At 41.9% G+C, this 23,133-nt stretch overlaps 1 protein-coding gene across 2 annotated transcripts in view; it reads left to right on the forward strand.

Annotated features, from left to right (window-relative positions):
* Positions 1 to 22,592, forward strand: part of RAB4A (RAB4A, member RAS oncogene family) — a 46,347-nt gene extending 23,755 nt beyond the window's left edge. Inside the window, exons 2-8 of one of the 2 annotated variants that reach the window (XM_039241260.1) lie at positions 1,557 to 1,637; positions 4,099 to 4,213; positions 8,147 to 8,209; positions 9,991 to 10,145; positions 11,370 to 11,465; positions 16,185 to 16,321; positions 20,867 to 22,592. In XM_039241260.1, the coding sequence (XP_039097191.1) occupies positions 1,557 to 1,637; positions 4,099 to 4,213; positions 8,147 to 8,209; positions 9,991 to 10,145; positions 11,370 to 11,465; positions 16,185 to 16,300 (626 nt within the window). In that variant the 3' untranslated portion in view covers positions 16,301 to 16,321; positions 20,867 to 22,592. Of the gene's footprint in view, positions 1 to 1,556; positions 1,638 to 4,098; positions 4,214 to 8,146; positions 8,210 to 9,990; positions 10,146 to 11,369; positions 11,466 to 16,184; positions 16,322 to 20,866 lie in introns of those variants that run through there. The other variant, XM_039241261.1, reaches the window with a different exon arrangement.
* Positions 22,593 to 23,133: the final 541 nt, after the last annotated feature.

Raw genomic sequence — 23,133 nt, forward strand, 5'->3', positions numbered from 1 at the left:
CCATTATTCTCTCTCTAGAACTTTTCCATCTTTCCAAGCTGATACTTGTATCCGTTAAACAATACCTCCTCATTTCCCCTCTTCCCCCAGCCACTGGCAGCCACAGTTCTACATTCTGTCTCTGAATCTGACTACTCTAGGTACATTATATAAGTGGAATCATATAGCATTTTACTGTTGTGACTGGATTGTTTCCCTTAGCATAATGTCTTAGAGGTCCATCCATGTTGTGACATGTGTCAGAATTTTCTCATTTTCAAAGCTGAGTAATATTCCACTGTGTGTATATACAATATTTCGTTTATCCATTTATTTGTAAATGGATACTTGGGTTGCCTCTTTTTGGCTACTGTGACTAATACTACTGTGAACATGAATGTGCATGCTTTTAAAACACTCAATGAGAAGCATAAAACTTGTTATTTTTAAGCACTGACAATTCTGATAGTACTATCCACTCAGCTCATTGCCTGTAACCTTGTGGAAATCATGAAAGGTTGAATCCGCTTCATCTGTGAGTGATGACGAATATAGTTCTTAAGAAAAAAGGCTAGGCTAAGTATCCACAAAGAAATAGGCTATTTGAGCTTACTTGGGGAGAGAAGGAGCCAGGGCTAGGAGTGCTTGATTGGGGTTTGGAAAAGATGTATGGAGGTAACGCTTTCAGAGGTGCAAACCAGGCAACTAGCAGTTTAGACTCACCAGGGCCACACAGTGAGTCCAGCGGCATGGGAGTTAGCAGTTGGGGGGGGTTCTGATCAAACTGTGATGGGGAGGGGTGGCAGGGGTCTCTGCAGCACCTGGGCTCCGCATAAGTCAAGTTCTTTGCTAACAGAAAAAGCAAAATGGATTATTAAGGCAGCGTGGGGCTCCTGATGCCACATCATTGCTGATTAAATAACCAATTGCGCTGGAGAGTCTTCATTTCCATTTTATGGAAAATAATATCCCAAATTAAATATATTACTCCGTGTAAAGAAGAAATGAAGAATTCTTTCTACACTGAATGAGACAAATTTCCCACTTGGAATGCTGACTCAAACTTGGCTCAAGCTGTCCTTCCCACAAGTCACAGATAAGGGACTAGAAGCAAGACCACAAAAATCCGCAAGAGCTGGGAGGGTAAGCTTACCTATTTTTAAAAGGCAGGGAGTGAACTTCTCAAAGCCTAGAAGTTTCCCAGGGTATGTCTTTTGTACAGAATACACTTGAAATTTCTAGGCTGTCTTTGCTTGTCACTGCTTACGCGTATTTCTTTGAATAGTGACTAGCAAAGGGACAGATTTTATTCATTACAAGAATAGTCTTCAGACTTCCAACATGAAAGGAAATTGTCCTGGGAGCACAGTTTGGAAAACCACTGAAATAGCACGTAAGCCAAATATCAAAGAGGTGAAAAGGTGAGTTGATGTGTTTGTCATTGTTTTCTCAGAGTAGTTATCTCTTTTTTTCTGTTAACAAGTAAGATCTTACTAGCTTTATTTTTATCACAGTCTAAGAATAAATTTATAGCATGTTTTAAAAGTTATTTTTCAATATCTCTTTTTTTTTTCCAGATTTTTTGTTTAAGTTCTTGGTTATTGGAAATGCGGGAACTGGCAAGTCTTGCTTGCTTCATCAGTTTATAGAAAAAAAATGTAAGTGACATCAAATGGTCAGTGTCTCCTGCATGTCTTCTTCTGAGAGTGCTCTCTTGCTCAGATTTGTTTATAGTAAAACTTGTAAGTATTGTTCTGGGGATAACTTATAGTTTACAAATATGTAAACATAACATTAAAAGTTTATGTTAAATTTTTAGCAATGTGATTATGTTTTTATTAAGTTATTTCAGGTTTATGGTGGCTCATTGTACAGTATATTATCATACTCTACATTTTTCCAGATACTAAAATACATTCCAGATACTGAAACACAATATGATGAGGTGGAAGGCAAAGGAGGAATTTCATTTCCTGACAGGGAGTCAGGCGCCCAAGAAGCCGTACTAGTGCCTTGTAGATAAACCAATCATGTGGGGTCCTCAGTGGCCTTATACTGTAGTGAAGGCAGTTCGGTTCATCAGTTCGGTTTCACAGGTAGAGGAGCGGGTTTAGAGAAGTGGGTGTGTGCTCTTGGGATGATCATCCCACCTTCTTGGGATGGTGGTTGATTAGATTCAAGCCCAGGCCTTTTGACCCCAGACCCATCTTTTTGCCATTGACTTGGCGCTCTTGTGGTACAGGAGGTTGAATTTTTTATTCCAAGGTATTGTAAAAGACTTGTAAGATTGAAAGACCCTTAAAATAAACAGTGCTTTTATAGTAATGGAAAGAATGGTGGAGGTTGATCTATTTCATGGCAGTCGTGTATAGGCACGGAAATAGAATTGATTTCACTTACTGAAGTGCATCTTAAGTGTGTACGTGTAAGTAGGGGTGGGTAACATGGGCGAAGAGATGGCAGAGGGTGTCTAGGCAATGAGCTTTGAGGGATAAAACTGTAGAAGTGTATTCTGCTACTTCCATGTTCCTTATCCAAGAACTTGTTGGAACCTCTGTCCAGTGACAGGGACCCGGCATGGGCTAGTCACAGAGGCAGTCCTTACTGAATGTAACAAATATTCCCTCCCTGGAGGGTCCAGGTCTCCTCACAAGTCACCAAGACTACATTGTAGCATCTTGGAAAAGAAGCCCCCCGCCCCCAGAGGACATTGGGCCCGGTACCTGCCTGCTTATTACTCTGTGTCCTCTCTGTGTCTCGCTCTCCCTTGATAGTCCTCCCCTAACTCCTCACCAAGGGCACCGGTACATGTGTTGTGTTAGTCTGCAAGGCCTACAGCATGATGGGAAAGCTTCCACTTTATTCCTCTTATGGCCTTGTTGCAATCAGGGTGCCCTCCGACTTTAGCCATCGCCCTGTGAGGCTTTTACTCCAAGGTTTCTTGGTAGCTTGAATTCTAGAATGTCCACACTAGTTCCATGCCGTCTGAGACAGGCTTGTGTGGTCAGTATGAACCTGTTCTGTGCACACACACACACCTGCCCCAGAAAGCACTCAGCACCCCATTATGTGGCATCCCTGAGTTCTGTCCTGCAGTTATAAAGTAGAAGCCAATCATGGGCTGTGGAGCCATACTCAGTATTAGCTCGGTCCCTCATCACCACAAGAGTGTTCTTTCACAGACCACTTCCTCCGGGTGACCTTAGCTAGCTGCTGATTTTGCCCCCACTCCTGGCACAGCCAGTATTGACTTCTCCAGCAAATTCACTCCAGGTTATTGCCACATGATACTAAAATCCACAGTCATATGCATAGAGGCTTTGGGTTTGGGGTCTGTTTGGGTTTACTTATTTATTTTTTTATCTTTTCCTCTTTTCCTCTTCATCTTTGGTGTCCATCAAGTTTCTTTTGAGGGCTCCAGTGCTTTTCCTTCCCTTTGATTTCTTTGGAATATTGATCCATTCAAATAGTGGGAATTCTCACCTCTTCATTACTGACTGAGTTGCAGGTCTGTCACTGGACTGGAAGCCCTTTGGGGGCCTCCTGGGTACTTTATGCAGTGATGGTTTGTGAGTACCCTGCCAGTGGATGGGTAGATGTGGTTCTCATGTGGTGTGGCCACTTCCAAGCCTAGGCTTTAAAATGTATGGTTTGGGAGCGCCTGAGTGGCTCAGTCGGTTAAGCATCCGGCTTTGGCTCAGGTCACAATCTCACGGTAGGTGGATTTGAGCCCCTCATCAGGCTCTGTGCTGACAGCCAGCTCAGAGCCTGGAGCCTGTTTCAGATTCTGTATCTCCCTCTCTCTCTGACCCTCCCCTGCTCACACACTCTCTCTCTCTCTCTCTCAGAAATAAATAAAACATTAAAAACATAAAATAAAATGTATGGTTTGTTTTAGAGGTCTTGCAAAAGAGCCTTATCGTCTCCTTCAGAATAGGAAGTGTGTGTGTATTCTGTTTAAAACAGTGAGTGCTTCATATCAACTGACTATTGGAAAAATGAAAGGCTACAGTAAATTACATTTCCATTGACTTTAACCCTTGATTTTACTTGTTTAAACCTGTAAGCTTGTTTCCTTAATGTTCTAAAATTAAATATCTTGTTCTCTTTCTTTTTCAGTCAAAGATGACTCAAATCATACAATAGGAGTGGAGTTTGGCTCAAAGATAATAAATGTTGGTGGTAAATATGTAAAGTTACAGATATGGGACACAGCAGGCCAAGAACGATTCAGGTAGCTTTCTCTCTAACTTAATAAAAATATTTAAAAATTGGATTTGAAATAATCAATTATAGTCTTAATATATGTACTCGTCTTCTCCCCTGTACGGATTTCAGAAACTTTACCTCTGGAAGCTTTTAGAGAAGTTTCTTGTCTTAAAGGACTGTTTTCTGATTTACTAACACATTAGAATCTCTTTTGAGTGAACATACCCTAATGTAGAGGCCAGGTTATTCTTTGAGACTAGTGAGTAGGATGTAGACTTTTAGATTAAAATTAAGGCAAAGTAATGACACAATTTCTTCTCTAGATCTTTCCACTTTTAAAGGAGAATTTTAGAAGAGGTTTTTAAAACCTCTTTTGGAGTTTTCTTTTGTTTTATATTAACTGGGGCATGTTCTGATGGCTGAGATACGTTCCACCAAATATTCTCTCCTGCACATTTTTATTACACTGTAGTCATACCTGACATTTGGAATGATGACCCCAGATCACTGCTTATGAGGTTCATGTTGAATATTCTGTAACTACTACAGCTAGAAAGTGGATTGATATTTTAGTTGTGTTTTTTGAACAGATACACAGTCAGAATAGATACTCACGGTTTTAAAATTGTTAAGTAAAACTCATTGTAAACATTTCATTTCATTAAAGTCAGGAGTATATTATATTTTAAATGTTCAATAACTGCTTCAAAAATATCGAAACCATATTTAATCATGATCTTTCTTCTGAAACCACTGATTAAACATGCAGACTTATGTTTTCTCACCCCCAGACGCTCACCGAATGACTATAAAATAATGGAAATGGCATTAACTCACGAATACGCAGAAAGGGAGGGTGCATAATTATGATTAATTGATTTCAAAACAGTGTTAAAGACAGGAGGTAGATGGTGACTGACTGAAAGCTACATCTGAGTGTCCATAATGGGGGAGGCCAGGGAGCTGGGGGCCATGTCTTCCTGCTGAGTCCCAGGAAAGGTCAGGATTTGGAAGCATTGGGTTCTACAGGACAGAGGTTAAAGTGTTTATATATGTGTGTGCACATACACACTATGAGAAGTTCAGTCTCTGAGTTAAAACAGGGTCTGGATGCAAAGTCATAAGGTGCAGCAGAGAACAGGGAGGAGGGAAGGACCGAAAAGAAGGAAATTCCTGAAAGTCTGCGACCACTAGCCCTCATCTCCCACCTCTTCCCTGGCCGTTGGCCGCCAAGTGCGTATTCAGGAGAAACAGTTTTTCTCTGCAGAAAATCCAAAGGAAAGGCCTAAATATATTAACATTTTGGCCTCCCCAATGAAATAGCCCAATCTCTGTGATTTTCTACTGAAGAAATGAGATTCCAGATGTCTTGGGCCCATCTTACACCAAGTACAAATGAACGGAGGAAAATCCCAACTGGTGTGTATCATGTGAAATTTCAGAGGACAAGGAGGAAGTGAAGGTACAAAAAGATCCCAAGAAGAAAAAACAGGACTAGAAATGGAAATTACATTTCACATTCAACAGCAGCATGCAGAAGCCAGAAGATATTGAAGCCTTGCCTTCCTAACTCAGCATGAAAACTTCCTTTCCAACCTCCAATTCTGGACTTAGCCAAACTATTAATCAAGTGTAAGAATAAAGTCAGAAGACCTTCAGATGTTCGAATAGGGGAAACAAAGGTTATCTTTCACATATTCTTACTTAGAAACTTCAGGAGGATATGCTTCATCAATAACAAAGAAGTAAAACCTGAAAGAGATGCAGTCCGTGCACCCAGCTCGGGAGAAGAACAAGGAGGCGCCACAGGGAGAGGCAGGCGAGAGTGCTTCCCAGGAGGAAGAAGAGACAAAGGGAAGGGGCTGGGAGGGTATGAGTGACTTAGAGTCTTATCCAAGCAGGAAAACAGTAAGCCCTGAAATTCATAAGTCACATAGTTTCAAAAGCATTTTATAGGAATATGAAAGCAAATGCCAGAAAACGGAAACTAAGATCCATGAAAGTAGGGATGTTTGTGCATTTCTTTGTTGCTCCACCAAAGCCCTGGGTAGAATCTAGCACACAGATGTTCAGCATGTATTCTGTTAGTGACCTCATTTAGGAAAAAAGTCAAATCCGAAGGAAAGTACTCGCCTTGGGAGTGGGGCCCCCAGGAAGAGTGAGGCAGGAGACAGTGGAGTTTGATGTTGAGACTGTTAGCAGTATTTCCTTTTCAAATTGTGTACCTGTATTACTCTGGTTTCAGTTACTTTTGAGAAACATTAACTACCTCAAAAAAATATGCTTAAATGCTTAAATTTGTATACTTGAATAATTTGTTAGACACCATATGTCAAAATACAGCATTTTAAAATGAATGACTCAGCAGATATAATTTAGTTTACCTTGAGGAAAACTCTTAACATACCTCTTTCTCTAGAAACTAGATGTCTGCTAGTTTCTAGAAACTAAAATAGAAAAGAGTTGCCTCAATATATGAGGAAAAGAGGCCTCTCTCCGGTCCAAGAGGCAACCCCAGGAAGAACTCACAATCCGGCCCTTCTCAACTGCACCTGTCTACCAGTTCTTCAAGCATGTGCCCTTCTGCAGAGCACGGTCTAAAGGTAGAAAGCTAAAAAATACATTTAAAAATAGCTGCCCTTTTCAGAGTATCAAAGTAATCTTGAGTCATTTTGTTTGTTTTTGATAAGTTCCCTAGTTTTCTTTTTGCCTTAAAGATAGGCACTGTTCTGTGATGTCTGTTTTCTGGGGGGACACATCCCCCAGGTTCAATAATTTGTTAGACCAACCTCACAGCTGGAGGTTTGGAAAAACCTCCCAACTGGTGTCAGAAAACAGACATCACAGAACAGTGCCTATCTTTAAGGCAAAAAGAAAACTGGGGAACTTATCAAAAACAAACAAAATGACTCAAGATTCTTTTGATACTCAGACTTACAGAAGTCTGAGCTGAAGGCTACCCTTGCGTCAGGGCGTGGACAGGAGAGAGAACCCGAGACTGAGCCCCAGCTCTGAGGAACCACGGCACAAGCGGCGCAGGCTCAGGAGAGCGGAGGAGGAGAAATGGCCAGTGAGGGAGGAGAGGGGGTGGCTGCAGAAGTGGAGCAACGGGGGTTGGTTTGGGGAGGGGCAAGGCAAGGTGGAGGGATGGAGACCGAGAAACGCTGCTGGACTCAGAGACGGAAGAGCAGGGACGGACATCAGAGCAGTGGTGAAGAGAAGGAAACAGCTGGCGGAAACCATGCTTTGGAGGAATTTGGATGCAAAGAAGAGCAAATGGTGGGGTGGTAGCTGAGATGATTGTGCCGCTTCTCCTGTTCAAGATGGGAGGTGTCAGGCACGTTGTGTGTTGGTGATGGCGGGGAACATCTAACGGGGGGGAGACTGATACTACTGGGAGGAAAGCATATTACTGAGAGAAAACAATCGTCAGGACTGGGAGAAAGGATAAGCTGTCAGAGGCCCTCGTAGGTAAAGCCGCGCTTCCTTGGAGGGGAAAAGAAGTTGAGGGTGGGGGCCGTGGGAGCAGTGGGTTCCTGGTGGGGAGATGGGCAGATTCCCACCCGAGGACTTGCCTTTTCCCGGGGAAAGAGGGGGCAGCTATGCAGGGCCTTGGGGAAGCCTGGAGCCCCCCAAAAGAAGCAGGATAGGAGTGCTGAGTGCCCGCCTAGGGGTGCTGATGGCCCCCTGACACTTTGCCCCTCCTTGTAAGGCCAGAGGTCATCTTAGGTTCTGGGGAGAGCTTCCTCCACCTGCTAGAAAATGTCGTAGTTGCCTCAGCCTAGCGTCCCCCACCTCCCAGTGTCTCTGTGACACGGTTTCAGACAGACGGGCCCCTCGTGCGCACGTGCAGGCGTCTGCGTTGTCTCGGCTTTGAGCAACACACCCCCTGTGTGGTGACAGTGCGGGGGGAAAGGATCTTGGTTGGCCGGAAGTAAGAGCCGTGTAACTCTTCCAGGTCTGTGACGAGAAGTTACTACAGAGGTGCCGCGGGAGCACTCCTCGTCTATGACATCACCAGGTAACGTGAACCCCCACTCCCCACCCCCACCCCTGGTGGAAGAGGCAGCTCGGCGCTCTGCTCCCCGGAGGCCGGCCTTGCTAAGGCGTACCTGCCGCTGTGTGTGCTTCGTGCCTGGGAATCTGGAATCCCCCCAACCCTTTCATCCGGGTTCTTAGAGGGGTCTGAGCCAGCCGCCGCCACCCCTCTGCCACGGAAGGAGATGCATCAGTGAGGTTTCAGATAAAGCATCCCCAACATTTCATTATGTTTCTTAGCCTGGTGCTTTGACACGTGCCTCAAGGTTCCCAAAGTGAAAGTTTATGCGTGGTAAATTATTAGAAGTCATCAGTGTCAGCGGCAGTTGGGGGCCCAGGCTCTGGGCTCTGATCCCCCAGGTTCACATGCAGCTCTGGGCTGCTGGCTGCATGGTCCTTGGGAAAGGTGCCATAGCACCTGGACTTCGGTTTCCTGGTCCGTTACAGGGAGTACTGATAATTGCATAAGATTTGTGAGGTATGCAGCTGGTTGAATTGGTTAATGTAAAGCTCTTGGCACCTCATAAGAATCTGAGTGCACTGTCCTGTGTGTAGCAATCGCCCACATATCACAAATTAAATTAGAAATTTATTTCCTTGGTCTCACTTTCCCCATCTGGTCTCACCAGCCAGCCACACATGGCTGGTGGCTGCTGTATTGGACAGTGCGGATTATAGAACATTCTTGTCCTAGTAGAAGTCCCATCAGACAGCACTGATCTCAGCATGTGCCAGCACCACCTTAAAAATGTCATCTGGGGGCGCCTGGGTGGCTTAGTCGGTTAAGCGTCCAACTTTCCGACTTTCGCTTAGGTCATGATCTCGCGGTTAGTGGGTTCGAGCCCCGCGTCGGGCTCTGTGCTGACTGCCAGCTCAGAGCCTGGAGCCTGTTTCAGTCTGTGACTCCCTCTCTCTCTGACCCTCCCTCTCTCTCTGACCCTCCCCTGCTCACGCTGTCTCTCTCTCCTAGAAATAAATAAAACATTTAAATAAAAAAAAAAAAAGTCATCTGTACCCCATCATCTGGCAGCTCTTCCCGGGTAGGAACATGCCCAAAGAGTGTCACCTTGCTGCTGTGACACCCAGTGTGTGTTCAGAAGGAGGCGCACAGTGGTGAGGCGGGCGGCTCCTGGCCCGGCCCTACCACACCAGCTCAGGTAGTGAAAGGCTCAGCTTGCTAACTGCAGGGTCATCAGGCTTAGTGTGCCAGCAGGGCAGACGTGCGCCCGAATGTGTCAGAGCAGAAACGGCAGATGTCAGAGTTGGTCCTGGAGTCAGACTGGCTGCTTGTGTGACTTCGGGCACCTTGGTTAATCTCTCTGGGCCTCAGGTTTCTCTCAGAAAAGGGAGGTAGAGTTTATGTCACAGAGTCTTTATAAAAAAGTGATAAATTCCTACAAAGTACAAGCATGCTGCACAGATCTGCTAAATGCTTCCCCACATTGCACATAACTGAGCTCAGTAAATGTTAGTAAAACAAATAAAGGAATTTCTGTTTCCTTTTGCACTGACAGGGCAAAAACAAACAGCAAAATATCTGACCCACTGACACTCCCTGTGTCCATTTTTTCTGGAAAAACAAAACAAGCAAACAAACCCTGTGGTATGGTGTGTAACTGAGCACTCAAGTTTCCTGAGTAACCTTAAAGGTTGTTGACATTACCCTGACATGTTTAAAAGCAGTGTTGAGTAGTGTGAATGACTGGAAAGAGTTGCTAGTTTTGTAAAATACATGTATTATTTTCACAATCTTATATTACGCAGCCGAGAAACCTACAATGCGCTTACTAATTGGTTAACAGATGCCAGAATGCTAGCGAGTCAGAACATTGTGATCATCCTCTGTGGGAACAAGAAGGACCTGGATGCAGATCGTGAAGTTACTTTCTTGGAAGCCTCCAGATTTGCTCAAGAAAATGGCAAGTGACCTTTTACTTAATATTCCTGCTCTTCAAACGGGCAGATTTGGGGATAATAACATTGCTTTGAATTTACAACATCTACTGGGATTTTAGAATTCAGCGGTACTTAAGAAATGTGAGATTTCCTGTTGTTTTCAGTAAATTTTGACTTACTTAACCTATTTTCGCTGTATTGCATTCTGCCTGCCAGGGTTATGATGATGATAAAAGCAGATCTACTAATAATGACCTTTCAGTCCAAGGTCTTTGAACAGCCCAGGCTTTGGTCTAAAGTGAAGTTTATAATAATAATTTTTAAAGGCCCTAATCAGATGATGTTCTGTCCTTTTTTTTCTCTAATGTAATTTGGAGCTAAGTTGGTGAAATGTTAGATCTAAACAGAAGAGGAAGCAGTGGAAGAGATATTAGGTTTATTGGCTTTATTTTACTTACATTAAATTTAAGTCACTTGGTTATAGATGCTTTTGAAACCTCTCTGAATTTCCATATAGAACACCAGAGAATGGCACATAAAAGTAATGGTTGTTTATAGATAATAGAATGATCAGAATTTAGACATTTTAAATAATTTTAGAACCAGGCAGGAACTAGAATATCCTAGTGTTGATTTTCACTTGGAGCCTAGGACTACCAGATTGCACTCTTACAGATTGACTGGTTTGGTGCTAAGAAAATAAGCATGTGAGAAAAACCTAAGCCATCATGAGTTTGTAAAGAAACCATTTAGAAATACAGAAGCAAGGAGAGCCGGCCTTTCCACTGGGTTAGTAAGCGCCCTGGTGGATAAGAAGAGTATTAACTGATAGAAAACCTCTTCTCCATCAGAATGACAAGCTGCAATGTAGTCCCCTTCAAAATGAAAAACTTTTCGGTTGTATCCATGGTGATGTGAAGAATATTTGGAGGATATCCATCTCGTGTTGACAGCTGGGCTACTTCGGGCAGCCTGCTGCCTACCAGACACTGGAGCTCAGGCAGCCTGTCCAGTAGACTTAAGTGCTGGCACAAGGTATCTCTTGCTTTGCAGAAAAGCTCAGAAGTCTTCTCACATTTCAAAAACTATATTTACATTTATTGGTTTTCTTTGCAGAAACATGTGGTGTGTAAGTAATAAATTCCATTTTGCCCACCGTTCGAAGAGAATACCGAACAGGCTGTCAGTAATTGAATTGTGATCATCTTCTAAACATAGCTTCGTATTTTGTTTGATGTCACTTTTAGAGCTGATGTTTTTGGAAACAAGCGCCCTAACGGGGGAGAATGTGGAAGAGGCCTTTGTACAATGTGCAAGAAAAATACTTAACAAAATTGAATCAGGTAAAAGGTTTTCCATTGATAAAATTTCTTCAGCATATTTTACTCTCGAGCCCAATAGTATCACCTTTTAATTTTCCAGGAGTGATTTAGTCAAAGAGTATTCTCTCTACCCCTGCCAACCTCAGATTGCCACTTATGGTTTTGAAGGTCTTGTCCACGTGGCAGAGGTGAAAACCCACCCTTTGTTCATAGTGGCTCCCAGGCCCCACTGGTGAGCGAGGGTGGGCAGTCAGGCCTTCAGTGGGTGTTTGCTTTCAGATCCGCGGCCTTTTTGGGATCCATCGCTTAAGAGAGAAAGATTGGATCTGTGTTCGCTCTCTGTCTCAGCTTGCTGGCCCTGCTGGGCCACGGTCGCGTGTCATACTGGGGGACCACCTACGTGAGGTTAAGGAAGTTATGAGTACATGCATGACATTGGTACTCGCAGCTTGTACATCGTGGATGACTTATTTCTGACACTAACTGAGCGTCCTCAGTACTAACCTGTCTCGTTATTGTTGTATTTGTTGCTTCAGTAAAAATGAATTTAAAAATTTAAAAGTACCTGAGTGGCTCTGCCGGTAAGTGTCTGACTTTGGCTCAAATCATGGTCTCAGAGTTCGTGAATTTGAGCCCTGCATTGGGCTCTCTGCTCTCAGTGCAGAGCCTGCTTCAGATCCTCCCCCTCTCCTCCCGTACTTGCACACACACACTCGCTTTCTCTCTTCCTCAAAAATAAATATTTTTTAAAAAAACATAAAAAATAAAGTAAAATAGCCCTAATTTAGGCAGCTGACAAAATACTATGTAGTTGTCATTATTAAAGTTGAATTTAATTATTACAAAAAATTATATGTAGACATTCACTTTTTAATTGATTCACTCAAATATCTGAATGTCAGTTTTTTGTCAGGTGCTGGGATACAAAAATGAATTAATCACAACGCTTGCCCTCAAGAAACTGTCTTTCATGAGACACATCAAAAGATAATTACAATACAGTGTGGTGGATACAATAATTGAGAGGCACGTAGAATCCTGGGGTCGCACAGAGAAGGGGAACCTGCCCAGCCAGGTCGTGGAGGTGGTGTCAGGAAGGTTCTAAGAGGAGGTGATAACTGAGCTCAGTCTTTGAAAATGTAAGAATGAGCCAGCCTAGGGAGTGGAGAGGAGGGTAGTCCAGCAGAGGGCACAGCCTGAGCTGAGACTGGCAGAAAATGACCACAAAGTTGAAATCACTAGAACAGAGAGACTGTGGTTGGGGGTGGTAGGGAGAAGGTTGGACAGAGGCACCAGCCAAGCTAGTGATTCTCATCAAGGATCTGGAACTTTATCTTGTGGGTTACTGAGTCTCAACTCTGGCTGTACACTAGAGTCACCTGGGATGCACAAAAATTCAGATCCCAGGCCCCACCTCTTGAGATGCTGATTAATTGGGCTGAAGCACGGTCCAGGCATCAGCATTTTTTTTTTTTTTACAAATAGTTTATTGTCAGGTTGGTTTCCATATAACACCCAGTGCTCATCCCCACAAGTGCCCTCCTCCATGCCCATCTCCCCCTTCTCCCTCCACACCCATCAGTCCTCAGTTTGTTCTCAGCGTTCAAGAGTCTCTCATGGTTTGCCTCCCTCCCTCTCCCCCACTATTTTCCCCCTTCTTCTCCCCCATGGTCGTCTGTTAAGTTCCTCCTAGACATGCAAACATATGGTATCTGTCCTTCTCTGCCTGACTTAATTTCGTTCAGCATAACACCCTCCAGGTCCGTCCATGTTGCTACACATGGCCAGATTTCATTCTTTCTCATTGCCATGTAGTATTCCATCGTATAGATTAAACCACATCTTTTTGATCCTTTCGTCCTTTGATGGACACTTAGGCTCTTTCCATGTTTTTGCTATTGTTGAGAGTGCTGCTATGAACAGTGGGGTACATGTGCCCCTATGCATCAGCACTCCTGTATCCCTTGGGTCAATTCCTAGCAGTGCTATTGCTGGGTCATAGGGGAGTTCTATTGTTAATTTTTTTGAGGAACCTCCACACTGTTTTCCAGAGGGGCTGCACCAGTTTACATTCCTACCAACGGTGTAGGAGGGGGCCCATTTCTCCACATCCTCGCCAGCATCTAGAGTTCTCTGATTTGCTCATTTTAGCCACTCTGACTGGCGTGAGGTGGTATCTCAGTGTGGTTTTGATTTGTATTTCCCTCAGGCATCAGCATTTCTAAAAGCCCTCATATGTGATTGACTCCAGTGTTCATCCAGGATTGAGAACCGCTGCTATAGAGGATGGGAAGCTATTCAGGGATGGGAAGCAGTGAGTAATAAGGTCAAGTCGGGACCTGAGATAAATCATGTATGTAGGTGGCCATGTTGAGGACAGAGTGAAAGACCAGAATAGCAATTAAGGCATTTTTGAGTAATCCAAGAAAATAGGGCTGATTAAAGCCTTGAGGAGGATGTGGAAGTAGAGAGAGAGATATAGATGAATCTAAGAGATATTTTGGTAGTAGCATCATATATGATTCCTATGCTAAATAGTAGGGCAAGGTAGGTGATTGTGGTAGGGGATGGGGAGGAGGTGGGGTCAGGAAGACATGAGGAGCTAACAATAACTAGATGTCATACTTGGGTAACTAAGTAAAGAGATGTCATTAAGCCAGAGGATAAGCAGGTTCAAGGGAATGAAGGGGATTCTGTCTCGGATGTGTTCCCTCTGCAGTGCCACGGGCACAACAAGCGTATACAGTTACAAGCTCAGGCGAGAGGTCTGGGCTGTACCCACTTGGGAGTCATCAGTACACAGGAGTAGTCAGAACTATGCAAGGAATGCGATCATCCGAGAGCAGTTGAGAGTGAGAAAAGGAGTTTCAAAAGCAGAACCTTGGGGACCGAGAGAGAAGAGGAAGAACCTACAGAAGAGAAGGAAATGGTCAGAGATGCCTGGAAAGAACCAGGGGAAAGCGGGGATCGTTTCAGCCAAAATGATAAGAGAGTCGAAGACTTGTCCGCTATCGAGTGAGATGGAGAACAGTCTCATAAGCTAAGAACTAAGCTAAAAAAATCCCCACGGGGTGGGTAATAGGAAGTCATTGATCATCTTCATCAAGAACAGCTCCAGTAGAATTATGAAGATAGAAGACAGCAACAGAGGAACAAAGAGGAAGTGAGAAAGAGTGAGGAGGAAGGTACTGGTGTGGTTGAGTACAAAGGGTTAAAGAGGTTTCAGTGATGGAAGACATTTTAGCTTTTGTGAGTGCTAAGAGGGAAAATGAGGTAGAAGATAAAGGAGAGGAGGTAGGGAGAAGATACGACAGAGAAGGTAAGATGCTGGATGAGGTGGAGGGAGAGAAGGTCAAGGGCCCCGATACAAGAGAAAGACACTTCATCCTTCTGGATTTTCTTGATCCGAAAACAGAATTTTTTTTTCTTTACTAAATTTGGCACAAAAACTGTTACTTTTAAAGATCTATAATATACGTTGTTATTAAAATTGGCTTGGTGTTGAATATTATTAAGCTCAGCCTGAGGTTTTATTTAATTATCTTGCTGCCTTAATATTGCGTCCATGAATATAGTATATATGAATTGACCCATTTAAAACTTTCAAGTTATATTTCTTCTGAGATCATCAAAATCATAATTATGTCTAGGTGAAAGACTATAAAGATATTAGCTAAAATTTTTCAGCAGTACTTTTTAAACTTTACAAATACATAGTACATTCATATGGTTAAAAAACCCATTATTTCCTCCCCCCTTTTTTTTTTTTACACAAAAGTTAGAATCTTTTGAGGTGCCTGGGTGGCTCAGTCGGTTAAGCGTCCGACTTCGGCTGAGGTCATGATCTCATGGTTCTTGGGTTCGAGCCCCGCGTCAGGCTCTATGCTGACAGCTAGCTCAGAACCTGGAGCCACTGCAGTAAATAACATTTTATATTCCCATGTCGCACGTGTGGAGTGTGTGTATAGGATAAGATTCCAGGAGTGGAATTGCCAGGTCAAGGAACATAAGTGTTTGGATATTGGGTCGAAGCTGTCACATTCTTGCTGGCCTGGTTGCAGCACTTTAAAGTCCCACTAAAATGAATGGAAGTGCTTATCGCATTAAAGCCATGCCCACAGGGTATATGGTCATGCTTGTGTTCTTACCAGTCCGGTAAGTAGAAAATGGTCTCTTTGTAGTTTAATTTGCAGTTAATTTATCTTTGTGTACCTAATACATTCACATAATTCCAAATTCAAAAAAATATGAAAAGGACACAGTGAAAACCTCCCTCCAGAGCCCTCTCGTGTCCCTTAGCCATCCAAAACTCCTTCTTAAGGTCAGCCGTTATTATCACTTCTTTATGTATCTTTCTGAAGATACTTCTATGCATGCCACTGCAAGAAAACGTGTATGTTTTTATTCAAAACACTGGTTTTTTTTTTTAATGTTTATTTATTTATTTTGAGAGAGTGAGTGGAGGAGGGACAGAGAGAGAGAGAGAGAGAGAGAAAGAATATCCCAAGCAGGCTCCACACTGTCAGCGCAGAGCCCGATGCAGGGCTCAGACTCATAAACTGTGAGATCATGACCTGAGCCAAAATCAAGAGTCAGATGTTTAACTGACTGCGCCACCCAGGTGCTCCTCAAAACGTTGTTTATACACAGTGCTTTGCACTTTGGCTTTTTTCACTTGATGTATCTTGGGGATCACAGAAGCATAAAAACTTTCTTCAAGAAGACTTGCTTGGTCCTTAGGTGAGCTGGACCCAGAAAGAATGGGCTCTGGTATTCAGTATGGAGACGCTGCCTTGAGACAGCTGCGGTCACCACGTCGCGCACAGGCCCCAAGCGCTCAGGAATGTGGTTGTTAGAAGCAGCACAGGAGTGTACAGGTAGGTGCTCACATCACAGCGTTTTTGCTGGCATGACCTTGTACTCTGTTCATTACTTGTTCTGTACACGCTTAGCTGTAAAGGTTGCTGTTGTTTTTTGTGCCACATTGAAAGGGAGAGGTGACTGTATGATTAAAGTTAGGTATTTTCAACAACAGTGCTGAAACTTTCTTCTCAAACTCACATGGAATGTTCATCAAGATAGACCACATCTGAGCTATAAAACACACCTTAACAAATTTAAAAGAATAGAAATCATACAGTGTCTTCTCTTAGACCACAGTGGAATTGAACTAGAAATCAGTAACAGAAAGATGACTGGAAAATCCAGAATATGTGGAGGTTAAACAGTACACTTTTAAATAACTCATGGGTCAAAGAAGAAATCTCAAGAGGAACTTAAAAACATTTTGAATTAAATGAAAATCAAAACACTATTTCTTAAAATGTGAGATGTAGTGTAAGCAGTGTTAGAGGGAAATTTATAGCATTAAATGCATACTTAGAAAAGAAGAAAGATCTAAAATCAGTCATCTAAGTCCCCACCATCAGAAACTAGAAAAAGAGGAACAAATTAAATTCAAAGTAGGCAGAAGAAATAAGAACTAGAGCAGAAATCAATGAAATTAAAACCAAGAAATCAATAGAGAAAAATCAACAAAATCAAAGCTGATTTATTGAAAAAAGATCAATAAAATCAATAACCCTGTAACCAGGCTAATTAAGAAAAAGGAGAGACTTAAATTACTAATATCAGAAATGAAAGAGGACATCATTGCAGATCCTATGAACATTAAAAGGATGATAAAAGAACACTATGCCCACAGATTTGATGATGTAGATGAAACAGACCAATTTCTTGAAAGACCTATTTGCCAAAATTCAAGAAAAAATAGATAATTTGAATAAGTCTACATCTATTAAAGAAATTGAACCAATAATTAATAATCTTCAAAAACAGAAAGCAACATGCCCAGATGGGTTCACTGGTGAGTTCTACCATTTAAGGAAAAAATTACACCATTTCTTTACAATCTCTTTCACAGGACAGAAGCAAATGGAATACTTCCTACTTCGTTTTATAAGACCAGCATTACCCTAATTCCAAAACCAGACAAAGACATTACAAGAAAACTACAGACCAGTGTCTCTCATGAATATAGATGCAAAAACCCTCAGTAAAATTTTAGTAAATCAAATCCAACACTGTACAAAAAGAATTCTATGCCCCTTGCGAATGGGATTTATTCCGGGTATGCAAGTCTGGTTTGACATTCCAAAATCAGTTAATGTAATCCATCACATCAGTGAGCTAAAGAAGAAAAATCACAGGACCACATCAAGGGAAAAATCATTTGACAAAATCCAACACCCATTCATGATGAAAATTTTCAGTAAACTAGTACTAGAGGGGAATTTCCTCAACTTGGTGAAGAATATCTATAGAAAACTACTGCCAACATCATTAAACTTGAAGCTTTACAATTCATACAAGAAACAAGGCAAGGATGTCTCCTCTCCCCACTCCTCTTCAGCTTCATACTGGAAGTTCTAGCTAATGCAATAAGACCAAAAAAGGAAATAAAAAGTACACAGATAGGGAAGGAAGAACTCAATGTCTTTGTTCACAGATAACATGGTTCTCTTGTGGAACATCCAAACGAATCCACAAACTCCTACATAAGCAGTCGTATGGCAAGGTTATATAGCAGGATACAAGGTTAATATACAAAACTCAAATCACTTTTCTATATACCAGCAATGATCAAGTGCAGTTTGAAATGAAAAACACAATACTGTGTATATTAGCATTCAAAAATAAAAAACCACTTAGGTCTAATTCTAACAAAATATATATAAGATCTCTATTAGGAAAAACCAAAGTGATTCTAAAGTTGACACAGAGTGACAGAAGACCTAACGTAAGCAGCACAGTATTGAAAGAGAAGAACAAAGTTGGACAACCATGGGTCCAGGACTTCAAGACACTATACGGCTGTGGTAGTCCAAACATTTTAGTATTGATGAAAGAATGAACAAATAGATCCTTGGAACAGAACAGAGAGCTCAGAAATAACACCCACCTAAATACAGTCAACTGATCTTTGATGAAGGAGCAAAGATCGTCCTTGCAACAGACGGTGCTGGAACTACTGGCCACATTCCCCCCCCCCCCCAAAAGACTCTAGACACATACACACATACCTTGCACCCTCTTTCACAAAAATTAAGTCAGAATGGATCACAAGCCCAAATGTAAAACAGAAAACTATAAAACTCCTACAGGATAACAGGAAAAAACCTAGATGACCTTCAATATAATGATGACTTTTTAGATACAGCATTAAAGGCACGATCCATGAAAGAACTCATTTACAAGCCAGATTCAATTATAAAACTTGTGCTCTAGGAAATATACCAAGAGAGTGAGAAGATAAGCCACAGACTAGGAAAAAATATTTCTAAAAGACATCTAGGTGGGGCGCCTGGGGTGGCTTAGTCGGTTAAGCGTCCGACTTTAGCTTAGGTCATGATCTCACGGTTCGTGGGTTCGAGCCCCGCGTCGGGCTCTGTGCTGACTGCCAGCCCAGAGCCTGGAGCCTGTTTCAGAGTCTGTGTCTCCCTCTCTCTCTGACCCTCCCCTGCTCACGCTGTCTCTCTCTCTCTCCTAGAAATAAATAAAAACGTTTAAAAAAAAAATTAAAAAAAAAAAAGACATCTAGGGGTGCCTGGATGGCTCAGTCGGTTAAACGTCCGGCTTCAGCTCAGGTCATGATCTCACGGTTCGTGAGTTCGAGCCCCACGTCGGGCTCTGTGCTGACAGTCAGCTGAGAGCCTGGACCCTGTTTCAGTTTCCGTGTCTCCCACTCTTTCTGACCCTCCCCTGCTCACGCTGTCTCTCTCTCTCTCTCAGAAATAAATAAACATTAAAAATTTTTTAAAAAGACATCTAGTGAAGGACTTATCCAAACAATACAAAGAACCCTTAAAACCTAACAGTAAGAAAACAACCCAATTTAAAAATGGGCCAAAGACCTTAACAGACACCTCACCGAAGAAGACGGCAGGAAGTATATGAAAAGATACTGCACATCATATGTCATCAGGGAAATGCAAATTAAAACAACGATGAGATACCACTATGACATACTTATTAGAATGGCCAAATAAAAGACACTGGCAACACCCAATGCTAGCAAGGATGTGGAACAGCAAGAACTGTCATTCACTGCAGCCGGGAGTGTGAAGTGGTCCAGCCACTTCAGAACACAGAGTGGCAGCTTCTTACAAGACTGAACCTACCCCTACAATATGATCCGGCAGTCTCACTGCTTGGTATTTACCCAGAGGAGTTGAAAACACAGAAATCTGCACATGAATGTTTTTAGCAGCTTTATTCGTAATCACCAAAACTTGGAAACAACTAAGATGTCCTTCAGCAAATGGATAACTAAACTATGGTACATCCGGGCAATAGACTGTTGTTCAGCACATAAAAAAAAGAGCTATCATGCCATGAAAAGGCTACATACTGTCTGATTCCAACAATATGACATTCTGGAAAAGGCAAAACTATGGAGATAATTAAAAGATCGGGTTGGGGATGGGAGGGATGAATAGGCAGAGCATAGAGGATATTTGGGACAGTGAAAATACATGATACTGTTATGATGGATACATGTCATTATATATTTGTCCAAACCCATACAACATACAGCATCAAGAGTGAACTGTAGTGTAAATGATGGACTCAGTAATGATGATGTGTCAAGTGTAGATTTATCTGTTGTAACAAATGTTCCACTCTGGTCAGGGATGCTGATCATAAGGGAGGCTCTGCATGGATGTGGGGCAGCAATATTTGGGAAATTGGGACATCTATGAACTTTTCCCTCACTTTTGTTGTGAACCTCAAACTGCTCACAAAAAGTAAAATCTTAATAAGGAAAAAGTCCTAAAACAACCACTAAAATAACATGACAAAGAGTTTTGGCTAATAAGCCAACCCAGGAATGAGAAGGAAATAAACATATAATTAATCTAAATAATCAAAAGGAAGGCAGAAAGAGGAAAGGGGGAGCAAAGACCAGGTCACACAAATAGAAAACAAATATGAAATGGTTGATTAAACTCTACAAATTAAAAGATGTTCTGCTTAAAAGAACGTAAGCTTTATAGAAAATCCTTAGGCTCTTAGAAAGGAAGGGTAGTCGTTGATGGGAATAATTGAGATAGAGATTCTTCTGGCTTTCTATCAATACGGAGGCTTTTTTGGGTTAATTGAGGCCTAACGGATGTGTCTGTTGCTAAAATAGAAGGCATATTTATAAAATTTGCAAGTAGAGATCTTACCTTTTTAAGGCTTCCCTTTTCCCATTTACCCCAGTGAACTTTTTATGCACCTGCAACATCATCTAACAGGTGTACATTACGTTTAAGTGAAGTTGGAAGATATATTCACCAAGTCCCTATGGGACTTTAAGCTGTATCTGTCTGTACATTTATAGTTATGCATATTTCTAAATTGTTCTTAATATTTTTTAGGTGTTCAGGTGTTATTTGGGACACAGTTGTCGGAGCTTGAAGAAGAAGTTTTTTACCACCATCTTTTTCTACTTTATACAGAAGTAGATATTTCTGCAAAGAAAAATAATTTCAGGTGATATGCAAGCTAGTAGATGTGGCACAGCAAATCCTATAATAAATCTCAGTAAACAGACAGTACCATTAGAGGTATACATGTATGTAAAAATTTTCTGTTCCGTATTTTCCCTTTCATCTTTGGTTTAAATCCTCACTGTGTGCGTGTATAAAGAGTCTTCTTGCTCAATACGTCTCCCCGGCATGGTATCTGATGTAGGATGTAATAGAATGTTGCTCTCGGTGCAGTCTAAAATTTTATTTTTCTTAATCATATGAACTAAAACCTGTTGATGGCGAGTATACTTTGATCATCATGTCAGCTACGTTGCACAGTTAGTTGTATTAATGACCTGATATTCAGCGACTCTGGCATTGATGGCCAGTGCGATGCTTATTTAATTCCGTTTGCCACGGTCCACAAAGTGTTTACGTAACCCACACTTGAACTACTAGACCAGTAGTTACTCAGACACGGAAATCAAATGGAAAATGGAGTTGTTCCATGAACTTGACCCTTTCCAGCACTCTGTTGATTTCAAAGCACCTTCATCCAGATCGATTCAGGAAGTGTAGCCAGAGTACCTGCTGTGTTTTAGGCACTGTGATCAGCACTAAGGATTCTGTTACCTTTACCCAAACTTACTAGGAAATTGATTCTGCTTTCAGCTGTTGGTAAACGCAGTGGACGGTGTAACTGGGGCTGCTCACCTGTTCCCTGTTCGCTGCTCTATCTGGTCTCCCTGCTGGAAGACACTGTTCGCTAACTGTGCTTTTCCTAGGATTCAGTGTATGACGTCACTGCCTCTTTTTTAAGTCTTTTGTTGTTTTGTGTTCATTTTAAGGAAACCCACTAAATCAAGTTGATATTAAAGGAATACCACTCATCAAGAAATTTCTGTATAGCTTTTGCTGAATACTTAAATGCCTTACTACAGTTATCAAGTTGACATGTTTTTAATTCACATAAGGTAGACTGAAGGATAATATATATTGTATTACAAAGACTTGTTCTGATGTTTTAAAATGTCAATGCAAAAAAAACATATAATAGAACTTTTCGTTAAAGTTGAAATACTGTATTATTTAAGGCTAAAGGGGTAAAAAACATTCTTCACCTTATATATATGTTCTTTCACTGTGACCTTTAGCTGCAGCCTGATGGGTGGATTTCACTGCCTTTCAGTTAGAAGCTGCCTACTGCTTTTGTTGTTTTATTTAATCAACAGAGCACAGTGGTACTAGAAACTCTGGAAAGTGACTTGGGTAAAAAATATCAGTATGTATCTGTCTTAGGTATTTTAATTTTGCTTTTTTTTAAATGCCTAGAATATTTTATTTCAAAAAGTCATAATATGAAGCAAATTCTCAGACTGAACTACTCCTTGGACCTCACTGGAAGAATGTTCGATTCAGCATCTCATTTATGATAGTTTTGCAAGCTGCTCATTTCTGAACAGCTCTTTGCATGGGATAGGAGCATGTCTGTTCTACCACATCGGTTTATTCAAACGCAAGAATTTTTAAAATAAGATGTTAACTTGGTTTATAAATGAGCCTATTAATTAAACCCCAGGTACTGCATATAATTCCACGTCCTTTGACCAATAAAAGTTGCTGGAGAACCAAACCATGGTGGTTCTTAATAAAGGCCTTTCAGGAAAAATGAAGAAGGGAGCTAATTTAGTACTGGTCAGCGGAGTGTTTTCCAACACCCTTAACCAATTCTCTGATTCTCCAGAGATACTGGGGGTAGGGGTGGGGGGGTGGCCTACAAATCAGTCCCAATATTGTATACCTGGAGATAGCATCAGATCCCACAGGTTACGAGCTTAGTCTGCCCCACCCCCCAACACACACACACACACACACACACACACACACTTCAGATGTCAGTCGCAAGTCCTGCCTATTACCTGTGCTTCTGACCAAACAGCTAGAAATCTTAGGTTCCCAAGGACCCCTTGCTTGGGTTTGATGACTTTTCTGGAATGGCACACAAGAAATAAGAGAGAAACCACTTACTTGCTAGGATACTGATTTGTTGCAAAGGATACAGAAGGGTACAGATGAACAGCCAGGTGAAAAGAAACATAGAACAGGTCCAGAAAGGTCCCGAGCTCATGAGCTCCTGTCCCCCTGGTGTCTGGGGTGCACCATCCTAGCACAAG

This window comes from Hyaena hyaena, unplaced genomic scaffold (genome assembly GCF_003009895.1).
Source record: "Hyaena hyaena isolate Hyena2069 unplaced genomic scaffold, ASM300989v1 scaffold_193, whole genome shotgun sequence".
Lineage (NCBI taxonomy): Eukaryota > Metazoa > Chordata > Mammalia > Carnivora > Hyaenidae > Hyaena > Hyaena hyaena.